The sequence below is a fragment of the Scyliorhinus canicula genome, chromosome 1, assembly GCF_902713615.1.
Source record: "Scyliorhinus canicula chromosome 1, sScyCan1.1, whole genome shotgun sequence".
NCBI classification, from domain to species: Eukaryota; Metazoa; Chordata; class Chondrichthyes; order Carcharhiniformes; family Scyliorhinidae; genus Scyliorhinus; species Scyliorhinus canicula.
Window position 1 is genome coordinate 50,274,168 of NC_052146.1, and position 12,505 is coordinate 50,286,672.

At 43.8% G+C, this 12,505-nt stretch overlaps 1 protein-coding gene across 4 annotated transcripts in view; it reads left to right on the forward strand.

The window, feature by feature from the left end:
* fbxo21 (F-box protein 21) overlaps positions 1-12,505 on the forward strand; it is a 68,049-nt gene that overhangs the window by 33,029 nt on the left and 22,515 nt on the right. For 3 of the 4 annotated variants that reach the window (XM_038790592.1, XM_038790601.1, XM_038790612.1), the window contains 2 exons: positions 337-469; positions 3,911-4,101. In XM_038790592.1, the coding sequence (XP_038646520.1) occupies positions 337-469; positions 3,911-4,101 (324 nt within the window). Of the gene's footprint in view, positions 1-336; positions 470-3,910; positions 4,102-9,431; positions 9,529-12,505 lie in introns of all 4 variants that reach the window. The other variant, XR_005459933.1, reaches the window with a different exon arrangement.

A 12,505-nucleotide genomic window follows, 5' to 3' on the forward strand; every position in this document is an offset into this window, starting at 1 on the left:
TCTCCTGATATCATGGACAGCAGTTCTTCCTGACACAGCACCACCAAAAATATTGACTGAGCATTAATTTGCTGTTGTTGGGATCTTGTGTGTAATTTGGCTGGGCTGCTATGCTTGTCAGCATAATATCAATGACTACATTTCAGGATGTATATAATTGACTGTGATGTGCTTTAGAACACTGAATATCTGAAAGGCTCTAAACAAGGGCAAGTTCTAAGTTCAATGGTTGATAGCTGCATTATAAAGTGGAGCACTTAATTGTTAAACTTAAGAAACCCTTTAAAGGGAAATGTTTCCTTACACATTTGCCTGATATTTTGTTGTTGTTTACAGAGAGGGCAGTGACCAGTCTTACCAATTACTACGAAATGCTCTTGATTTGTATCTCACCTTGGCTCCTGATGATGTTCAATACCTGATGCTTCAGGCCAGACTTTACTTTCACCTGGGAATCAATCCAGAAAAGGTAATTGGTGAAATTGGAAGCTTCTGTTAGTAGTTAAACTTATGCGGCGGGATTCTCCGTTCCTGAGTCTAAGTGTTGACACCAGAGCAGGATTTGTGGACTTTCACGATAGCAAAACTGGCATCGATCCTGGACTGGTTTAGTGTCTGTGGAGGAGCTAGCACTGGCGCCACGTGAAACACAATCGATTCCAATGAAAAACAGTGCGGGATTTGCCAAGTCCATGATTAACACTTGGGAGGCTGACAAGCTGCAGCCGCATATACACATTACAATCTCCACAGACACTCATCCCAGCCAACAATGTGGCACTAGTTGGATTGGATTGGATTTGTTTATTGTCACGTGTACCGTGGTACAGTGAAAAGTATTTTTTTGCAAGCAGCTCAACAGATCATTCAGTACATGGAAGAAAAGGGAATTAAACAAAATTCAAGAAAAGACAAGAAAATACATGACAATACATAATAGGGCAACACAAGATATACAATGTAACTGCATAAGCATTGGCATCGGTTGAAGCAATGCTGGTTTAGCTCACTGGGCTAAATCGCTGGCTTTTAAAGCAGGCCAGCAGCACGGTTCGATTCCCGTACCAGCCTCCCCGGACAGGCGCCGGAATGTGGCGACTAGGGGCTTTTAACAGTAACTTAATTGAAGCCTACTCGTGACAATAAGCGATTTTCATTTTCATTTCATTTCATACAGTGTGTTGCGCAGATAGTTGCGCTGGAGTGCGCCAATCCCGCTGATTGGTCGGCTGGGACCAGAGGGTACCGAGGGGAGTGCCCTCGTGGGACACCAATACGACCTGTGGCCCTAAGTTCAATAATAATAATATTATTAACAGTATAATAATATTAGTATTATTATTATTATAAGTTCACAGTGGGCTGTCAAAGGTGTGCACAGCTGCATGGCTGCCTTTCCGGCTGCGGCAATGGTGTTCCATGTTTATCCATCCCGACCCCACAGTCCACCTCCTGACCACCCCCCCACTACTCCGCCCGGCCCTGGCAGAAGCCCCCTGGCCAGCGGCACAACTATAAGTACACTATGGCGATGTTGGACACTTTCCGTATACCCTCTCTCCCTCAGCAGTCATGACACCGGTTTCATGATTTTTTTTTAAAAAGCACAAGTGAACCACGCCATCGGGAACTCAGCTCATCAGAGCCAGAGAATCACGGAGGTCCCGGAGATTACCGGGTTGGGCCTGCTAATAATATGCAAATAGTGTTTACTGTACGTGCGTTCCAGACCACATTGATGCCGCTGTCGATGTGACAGAATTGCGATTTGGCGTCAAATCGGCACCCGCCGCGAATTTGCTGTTGGAACCTATTCTCCTCTCAATTGCATTTCCCGATTTCGGCGTCAGCCAACGGAGAATCCCGCCCATGATTTCTTTTGGAATGCTTAGCAATGTGTTAGTCAGTAAATGGCTATGTAGCATATAGCTCAGTTGTCTGGATGGCTTGTTTGTGATGTCGGAATGGTGCCAATAGCACGGGTTCAATTCCTGTACCGGCTGAGGTTATCCATGAAGGTCCCACCTTCTCATCCTGAGGTGTGGTGACGCTCACCAGTTAGCTCTCTCTCAAAGGGGAGAGCCTTTGGCCATCTGGGATTATGGCGACATTCATTTCATTTATGTGACATAATGTGTTTTCTGCCAGTAGCAGTTTGGAAAGCTTGTCACATCTGACAAATGGAAATTGAACTGAATATCCATGGCTCTATCCTCTACATACGGGCGGCACAGTAGCACAAGGGATTAGCACCATGGCTTCACAGTGCCAGGTCCCAGGTATTCCCGGCTGGGTCACTGTGCGGAGTCTGCACGTTCTCCCTGTGTCTGCATGGGTTTCCTCCGGTTGCTCCGGCTTCCGCCCACAGTCCAAAGATGTGCAGGTTAGGTGGATTGGCCATGATCAATTGCCCTTAGTGATCAAAAAAAAGTTAGGAGGGGTTATTGGGTTACTGGGATAGGGTGGAAGTGAGGGCTTAAGTGGGTCGGTGCAGACTCGATGGGCCGAATGGCCTCCTTCTGCCTGTATATTCTATGTCTATGTTATTCTAACTAATTATCCTATTTTATATCACATTCGTTTGTTCAATTCCTCACACTCACTTGATCAGAGTGTAACTTCAGTAATTAACTGTGTTTGACTGACCAGCATTTGGATGATTTTGGATGATTTGGATCATTTGGACAAGAATGGGGGAAATATGATTGTGGGTTGAAGCTTCCAAAGGCAAATCTTAGAACTGATTTGAAAATATTTGGGAAGGAACAAATAGTGGGTCACATGCTGTATCGGAGTGAATCTGCAGTTTTCTGGTTGAGCAATAATTTTAATAGCGCACTGACTAATAGCTTGGACTCTTGGGCGTGTCCATCACTATAGAGCAGCATAGAGACCTGGGACAACCATCCGCATCATTCCTTAAAGCTAAAGCTCATCAAAGAATTGGATCCACCGTCAGGAAGCAAAGGAAAGAATCCAGTCAACAGCAGCTTCTCTCCCAACCATGCCAAAGAATGTGTGCACAGTAAGAAGTCTTACAACACCAGGTTAAAGTCCAACAGGTTTGTTTCAAACACGAGCTTTCGGAGCACGGCTCCTTCTTCAGGTGAATCAGCATTCACCTGAAGAAGGAGCCGTGCTCCGAAAGCTCGTGTTTGAAACAAACCTGTTGGACTTTAACCTGGTGTTGTAAGACTTCTTACTGTGCTCACCCCAGTTCAACGCCGGCATCTCCACATCATGGCTACCAAAGAATGTGTGGACAGAGCACCGGAGCAGGAAAGGATAACACTTTCACATTTAGCTTTGCTTCAGGAGGCTGATGAGGTCAATGCATGCTGGCCATTGTGAAATGGCAATAAGATTTGTGAAGGAAACTGCCTTTGTCGAATTGGGATTTCTTAATCCAACATCCACCAAGGCAGAGAAACTGCTCCATCACACTGAGAGAGCCATGCATTTATTCAGTCCCAGAGAGAGAGAGAGAGAGAGAGAGAGCTGTTCTGTGCCACAATAAATACTGGGTAAAATGCTTTCTAAAGCAGAGAAGCTGTTTCCATCACAGAACCTGCTTTGTGCACAGACCTTATGAAAATGACAAACTTGAGAGAATTTGGGGAAGAAAGGAGGCAAGCTATAATGGAAAGTATCAGAGGCCCCGACTCGGTGGAAGTTCCAGATAGAGCAGGTTAGGAACAGGTTGTGCCCATGTTTTAAGCTGAAGAAGGGCTTCGTGTATTGAAGGTCTCTATTGTTTGAAACTTGCAATTAATTTTCGAGTTCCTCTTTTTTAAAATTTGAATCTCTTGAAGTGTTTGGTGTTTTTTTGTTTTGCGAGTGTCTATACAGATTTCACTGTGGTTGTTTGTGTCCATAAGTCCATTCAATTTTGTTGCTTTATTTTTCATAGGTATTGGATATTCTACAACACATACAAGCTGTGGATCCCTCTCAGCATGGTGTGGTGGGACACTTAGTCCAGCTAACTTTGGAGCAGATTGCACGCAAGAACCAAACAACTGAAGTTGCAGTAAAACGACATACAGATGAGAAGCACCGAAAAATAGAGTTTTCAGTGGGTCTCATTATGAAACACAAAAGGTAATTTTGATTCTCTGCATTCTGTGTGTTACAGATAGATCCAGGTTACCTTAAACCCAATTAGCCTAAGGTTATTTGTGTCACTGCCGGTAAAGCAGAAGAAGCCTTCCAATGATGCCAGTCTTATGGGGGCAAGATTTTCCTTTATCCTTTCATCCCTGTTAAAACAAACATCAGTAATATACGTACTGATATTGGTTGGTTATCTGTCTTGGAAATGCTGACGGTTATTTTTTAACTTTGAGATGATATTGGATTGTTGGTGGGGGGGATGAATTAACTTATTGAATTTTGAATGGTGTGTCCAGTATCAAAACAGAAGTAAAAAATAACGTATTCTTATTAACTATAATGCTGGAGACACTACGGTTAGGCAGCAGTGGAATGAGACAGAGTTTTTGTTGCATCATGGTCACTGCCAGATTTCATGAGCATTTCAAAGAGTCAGAGTTTTACAGCACAAAAAGAGGTCATTCAGCCCATCGAGTCTGTGCCAGCCTATCTATTCTAATCCCATTTTCTAGCACTTGGTCCATAGCCTTGTGTGCTGTGGCATTTCAAGTGCTCACCGAACTGCTTCTTGAATGTTGTAAGGGTTCCCACCTCTGTCACCCCTTCACGCAGAGTTCCAGATTCCCACCAACCTCTGGGCGGCAGGGTTGCGCAGTGGTTAGCACTACTGCCTCACAGCGCCAGGGACCCGTGTTCGATTCCCGGCTTTGGTCACTGTCTGTGTGGTCTGCACGTTCTCCCCGTGTCTGCGTGGGTTTCCTCCGGGTGCTCCAGTTTCCTCCCACAGTCCAAAGAAGTGCAGGTTAGGTTGATTAGCCATGTTAAATTGTCCCTTGGTGTCCAAAGATGGTTTGGTTTGGTTACGGGGATAGGACCGGGGAGTGGGACTAGGTAGGGTGCTCTTTCAGAGGGTTGGTGCAGTCTTGATGGGCTGAATGGCCTCATCAGGGGAGGTGGGACCAGTACAAACCGGACGGTCTGCACTTGGGCAGGACTGGAACCGATGTCCTAGGGGGGGTGTTTTCTAGAGCTGTTGGGGAGGGTTTAAATTAATGTGGCAGGGGGATGGGAACCAATGCTGGAAGTTGGAAGGTAGTAAAACAGGGACAGAAACAAAAGGAAGTAAGGGGAAAAGTGCAAGGCAGAGAAGACATAGTCAGAAATCCATAAGGGCGACAGTACAAGGTACAGTGACTGAGGGGAGCACAGTGAATAGGCCCAGTAATAACAAAAGGAATAAAACTGGAGATGTTAAGATTCAAAACAGAGGTAAAAAAAACCAACATAAGTGTACTTTACCTGAATGCTCGTAGTATTCGGAATAAAGTAAATGAGTTGGTGGCACAAATCATCGTAAATGACTATGATTTAGTGGCCATTACTGAAACATGGTTAAAGGATGGTCACGACTGGGAGTTAAATATCCGAGGGTATCAAACTATTCGGAAGGACAGAGTGGATGGTAAGGGAGGTGGTGTTGCTCTGTTATTTAAGGATGACATCCGGGCAATAGTAAGGGATGACATCGGTGCTATGGAGGATAAGGTTGAATCCATTTGGGTGGAAATCAGGAATAGTAAGGCGAAAAAGTCACTGATAGGAGTAGTCTATCGGCCACCAAATAGTAACGAGATGGTGGGGCAGGCAATAAACAAAGAAATAACTGATGCATATAGAAATGGTACAGCAGTTATCATGGGGGATTTTAATCTACATGTCGATTGGTTTAACCAGGTCGGTCAAGGCAACCGTGAGGAGGAGTTTATAGAATGTATCCGCGATAGTTTCCTAGAACAGTATGTAATGGAACCTACGAGGGAACAAGCGGTCCTAGATCTTGTCCTGTGTAATGAGACAGGATTGAGTCATGATCTCATAGTTAGGGATCCTCTCGGAAGGAGCGATCACAATATGGTGGAATTTAAAATACAGATGGAGGGTGAGAAAGTAAAATCAAATACTAGTGTTTTGTGTTTAAACAAAGGAGATTACAAGGGGATGAGAGAAGAACTAGCTAAGGTAGACTGGGAGCTAAGACTTTATGGTGGAACAGTTGAGGAACAGTGGAGAACCTTCCAAGCGATTTTTCACAGTGCTCAGCAAAGGTTTATACCAACAAAAAGGAAGGACGGAAGAAAGAGGGAAAATCGACCGTGGATATCTAAGGAAATAAGGGAGAGTATCAAATTGAAGGAAAAAGCATATAAAGTGGCAAAGATTGCTGGGAGATTAGAGGACTGGGAAATCTTTAGGGGGCAACAGGAAGCTACTAAAAAAGCTATAAAGAAGAGTAAGATAGAGTATGAGAGTAAACTTGCTCAGAATATAAAAACAGACAGTAAAAGTTTTTACAAATATATAAGACAAAAAAGAGTGGCTAAGGTAAATATTGGTCCTTTAGAGGATGAGAAGGGAGTTTTAATAATGGGAAATGAGGAAATGGCTGAGGAACTGAACAGGTTTTTCGGGTCGGTCTTCACAGTGGAAGACACAAATAACATGCCAGCGACTGATAGAAATGAGGCTATGACAGGTGAGGACCTTGAGAGGATTGTTATCACTAAGGAGGGAGTGATGGGCAAGCTAATGGGGCTAAAGGTAGACAAGTCTCCTGGCCCTGATGGAATGCATCCCAGAGTGCTAAAAGAGATGGCTAGGGAAATTGCAGATGCACTAGTGATAATTACCGAAATTCACTAGACTCTGGGGTGGTCCCGGTGGATTGGAAATTAGCAAACGTGACGCCACTGTTTAAAAAAGGAGGTAGGCAGAAAGCAGGAAATTATAGGCCAGTGAGTTTAACTTTGAGTTTAACTTCGGTAATAGGGAAGATGCTGGAATCTATCATCAAGGAAGAAATTGCGAGGCATCTGGATAGAAATTGTCCCATTGGGCAGACGCAGCATGGGTTCATAAAAGGCAGGTCATGCCTAACTAATTTAGTGGAATTTTTTGAGGACATTACCAGTGCAGTAGATAACGGGGAGCCGATGGATGTGGTATATCTGGATTTCCAGAAAGCCTTTGACAAGGTGCCACACAAAAGGTTGCTGCATAAGATAAAGATGCATGGCATTAAGGGTAAAGTAGTAGCATGGATAGAGGATTGGTTAATTAATAGAAAGCAAAGAGTTGGGATAATGGGTGTTTCTCTGGTTGGCAATCAGTAGCTAGTGGTGTCCCTCAGGGATCCGTGTTGGGCCCACAATTGTTCACAATTTACATTGATGATTTGGAGTTGGGGACCAAGGGCAATGTGTCCAAGTTTGCAGATGACACTAAGATGAGTGGTAAAGCGAAAAGTACAGAGGATACTGGAAGTCTGCAGAGGGATTTGGATAGATTAAGTGAATGGGCTCGGATCTGGCAGATGGAATACAATGTTGACGAATGTGAGGTTATCCATTTTGGTAGGAATAACAGCAAACGGGATTATTATTTAAACGATAAAATATTAAAGCATGCCGCTGTTCAGAGATACTTGGGTGTGCTAGTGCATGAGTTACAGAAGGTTGGTTTACAAGTGCAACAGGTGATTAAGAAGGCAAATGGAATTTTATCCTTCATTGCTAGAGGGATGGAGTTTAAGACTAGGGAGGTTATGTTGCAATTGTATAAGGTGTTAGTGCGGCCACACCTGGAGTATTGTGTTCAGTTTTGGTCTCCTTACTTGAGAAAGGACGTACTGGCGCTGGAGGGTGTGCAGAGGAGATTCACTAGGTTAATCCCAGAGCTGAAGGGGTTGGATTATGAGGAGAGGTTGAGTAGACTGGGACTGTACTCTTTGGAATTTAGAAGGATGAGGGGGGATCTTATAGAAACATTTAAAATTATGAAGGGAATAGATAGGATAGATGCGGGCAGGTTGTTTCCACTGGCGGGTGACAGCAGAACTAGGGGGCATAGCCTCAAAATAAGAGGAAGTAGATTAGGACTGAGTTTAGGAGGAACTTCTTCACCCAAAGGGTTGTGAATCTATGGAATTCCTTGCCCAGTGAAGCAGTTGAGGCTCCTTCATTACATGTTTTTAAGGTAAAGATAGATAGTTTTTTGAAGAATAAAGAGATTAAGGGTTATGGTGTTCGGGCCGGAAAGTGGAGCTGAGGCCACAAAAGATCAGCCATGATCTAATTGAATGGCGGAGCAGGCTCGAGGGGCCAGATGGCCTACTCCTGCTCCTAGTTCTTATGTTCTTATGTTCTTATCTGCACTGTCGGAATTCTTTGGTTCTGAGCGAAAGAGTTTCTGCTCAAGTTCCCTCTAAGTTGCCTGCTCCTTACCCTAAGTCTGTGTCCTCGGGTTATTGACCCCTCCTACAAAGGGGAAAGGTTTCTTCCTATCTACCCTATCAATGTCCCTCATTATTTTGTGCAACTTAATTATGTCCCGTAAGCCTTCTCTGCTCTAAGGAAAATAACCCCAACCTAACCAGCCTCTCTTGATAGCTGAAACGCTCCAGACCAGACAACATCCTGGTGAATCTCCTCTGCATCCCCTCCAGTACAATCATATCCTTTCTAGGATTTCAAGCATTTTCTGTTTACATTTTTGATTTCCAGCATCTGCAATAATTTTGTTTGACATGCATTTTTCATAGTGCCGCATCAGATTCTTAGAGAAATCTCCAAGTATTACTGAACTAACTGGAAATATTGTTACGCAGGTAATCTTGCCACCAAAAAAAATTTAGTTGTGAGAAAGGAAAAGGCCAATAATAGTGAAAGTCACCCGATAAAATAAATTTTGTCAACTAAGTTGTTTGCACTAGCTGTTTCCAGTCAATGTAATTATCTCTCTAATTATAAGTTGTAAACCCAGGATACATTGTTTTTTTTTGGCATAAAGATATTAATGGAAATGAAGTCTGATTTATGCTGATGCTTCTTTCCTTCTTTCGTATTTTGTCAAGTTATACCGGCAGAATCAAGCTATTCACTACTCATTGTACCATATACTTATGAATGAACATCCTAATATTTTTTAATCCTGATCTGAGGTAAATGTCTATATCCCTGAAACCTCTTTCCTAATTTCCTCATACATCCATCACCGACCCTATACAACATTAGTTTGTCCATTAGTCATTTATTATTTGAAGTGATTCTCTGTTCTGAAAGCGATTAATCTCGCCTCCTCCAGATGACCTAAACTTTGGAATGTATTTTCTGACATTAAATTACAGTTAAAGGTAATCACAGTCTGATCTTTCTTGTGAAAATGTTGTCGAATCATAATTATATGCGCTCTCATTATTCCTAAGATTTGTAGAACATTTTGTTATTCTCTAACCTCCAATATTCCTTCCCACATGATCCCAGCTGGAGGGGCTGCTACAGAGATGGGAGAAGAGGCCCAAATCTCTTTTCCCCAATGTCAGTCACAGCCTTCTTCCAGTTCCAAAAGTATTCTTCAAAAGTAAGTATTTTAGCATTGCATTTGACAGCCCATTGCGATCAGTGCTGCAGAGTTTGCTCTGAGAATGCTGAAACTGAATGAATACTACCTTTAGGCCACATCTCTCTTGCGAGAGAATTGATGGGTAGCAACAGACAGCATGTTTTTCACAAAGTGGTTTCTAAGTTGTGTTCGGCCCAGCGGATCAGTTGTGATTGGATGTGTCAGGAGCAATAATCTGATGGATAAGCTTTTCTTCCATTCTTGATCCACCAGCTGATCTGTATGCAAACTGCAGGGTATCTCATTGGAAGAAAACTATTTAAAATATTATAATATTATTTATAGATGTTACAAATTTAATGTAATCCCTGTGCAGTATTTGAGAAATCTAGTTAGTTAAATATTTCACTGAAGACCTTCATTCCGTCATAAGGTCAAAGTGGGAATGTTTTTTAAAAATCACTTATTGTCACAAGTAGAGTTCAGTAAAGTTACTGTGAAAAGCCCCTAGTCGCCACATTCCGACGCCTGTTCGGGGAGGCCGAATGTTTGCTGATGATGGTGCAATGTTCACCATTCACAAGTCTTCAGGCACTGAAGCAGTCAATGCCCACATATAGGAAACCTGGACAACATTCAGACTTGGGGCAAAAGCATTCGTGCCATGCAAGTGCCAGGCAATGGCCATCTCCAACAAGAGAAAATCAACCATCTCTCCATGAAAATCAATAGCATTACCATCACTGAATCCCTATCAATCAAACTCCTGGGGTTATCATTGGTCAGAAATTGAACTGGACTTGTCATATAAATACTGTGGCTACAAGAGCAGGTCAGAGGCTGGGAATCCTGCTGTGAGTAACTTACCACCTGACTCCCCGAAGCCTGTCTACCATGTACAGGCCCAAATTAAGAAGGTGACGGAATGCTGTCCACAAGCCTGGAGCTCAATGCATTCTATGCACGCTTTGAACAAGAGGTCAGCGAGAGCGAGCCCTCCACCCCAGAAGCCGCGGATGAACTTGTATCTGAGATCACCACTGCAGACGTTAGAGCAGCCTTCTCGAAGGTCAACCCACAGAAAGCCACCGGCCCGGATGGGGTACCCGGAGGAGCACTCAGGTCTTGCGCGGATAAGCTGGCGGGGGTATTCGCAGACATCTTCAACCCCTCTTTACAACAATCTGAGGTCCCTATCTGATTTAAGAAGATGACCTTCATCCCTGTCCCAAAAAAAAGTCAAGCAGTGTGCCTTAATGACTATCGTCCAGTGGCTCTGACATCCATCATCATGACGTGCTTTGAAAGGTTAGTCATAGCACGAATCAACTCCAGCCTCCCGCGTTGCCTTGATCCACTACAGTTCGCCTACCGCTGCAACAGGTCCACAGCAGACGCCATCTCCATGGCCCTGCACTCTACCTTGGACCATCTAGATAACAAAGATACCTATGTCAGACTCCTATTTATCGACTACAGCTCAGCCTTCAACACCATCATTCCTACGAAACCCATCTCCAAACTCCGTAGCCTTGGCCTTGGCTCCTCCCTCTGCAACTGGATTCTGAACTTTCTAGCCCACAGGCCACAATCAGTAAAGATAGGCAACAATGCCTCCTCCACGATCATCCACAACACCGGTGCCCCACAAGGTTGTGTCCTTAGCCCCCTACTAAACACCTATGACTGTGTGGCCAAATTCCCCTCCAATTCGATTTTCAAATTTGCTGATGACACCACTGTAGTGGATCGGATTTCAAACAATGACGAGACAGAGTACAGGAATGAGATAGAGAATCTGGTGAACTGGTGCGACGACAATAATCTCTCCCTCAATGTCGACAAAATGAAGGAGATTGTCATCGGCTTCAGGAAGCGTAGTGGAGAACATGCCCCTGTCTACATCAATGGGAACAAAGTAGAAAGGGTCGAGAGCTTCAAGCTTTTAGGTGTACAGATCACCAACAGCCTGTCCTGGTCCCCCCATGCCGACACTATAGTTAAGAGAGCCCACCAACGATTCTACTTTCTCAGAAGACTAAGAAAATTTGGCATGTCAGCTACGACCCTGACCAATTTCTACAGATGCACCATAGAAAGCATTCTTTCTGGTTGTATCACAGCTTGGTATTGAGCCTGTTCTGCCCAACACCGCAGGAAACTACAAAAGGTCATGAATGTAGCCCAGTCCATCACGCAAAACCAGCCTCCATCCATTGACTCCATCTATAATTCCCGCTGCCTCAGAAAGGCAGCCAGCATAATTAAGGACCCACGCCCTCCTGACATAATCTATTCCACCTTCTTCCGTCAGGAAAAAAGATACCAAAGTTTGAGGTCACGTACCAACTGACTCAAGAACAGCTTCTTCCCTACTGCCATCAGATTTTGAATGGACCTACCTTGTATTAAGTTGATCTTTTCTCTACACCTTGCTATAACTGTAACATTATATTCTGCAGTCTTTCCTTCATTCCTTATGTACGGTATGCATTGTTTGTACAGCATGTAAGAAACAATACTTTCACTGTATACTAATACATGTGACAATAATAAATCAAATCAAAACAGCTTGACGCCATCTGGGACCAAGCAGCCTGCTTGATTGGCAGCCCATCCACGATTTAAGTATTCACTCCTTCCACCGTCAACACACACTTGCAGCAGTGTGTACCATCTACCTGATGCACTGCAGCAACTCACCAAGGAAACTTCTACAACCTCAAAACAAGGGCAGCAGATCCATGGGAACACCACCTGCAAGTTCCCCAAAAGCCAAACGCTATTTTGACTTCAAATTATATCACAATTCCGTTGCTGTCACTCGATCAAAATCCTGGAACTGCCTTCCAAACAGTATCGTGAGTGCACCTACACCACATGGACTGCAGAGTTTCAAGAAGTGGCTTATTACCACCTTCTCAATGCCAATTAGGGATGGACATTAAATGCTGGCCTAGCCGTCAATGCCTGCACCCTATGAAGAATTAAAAAT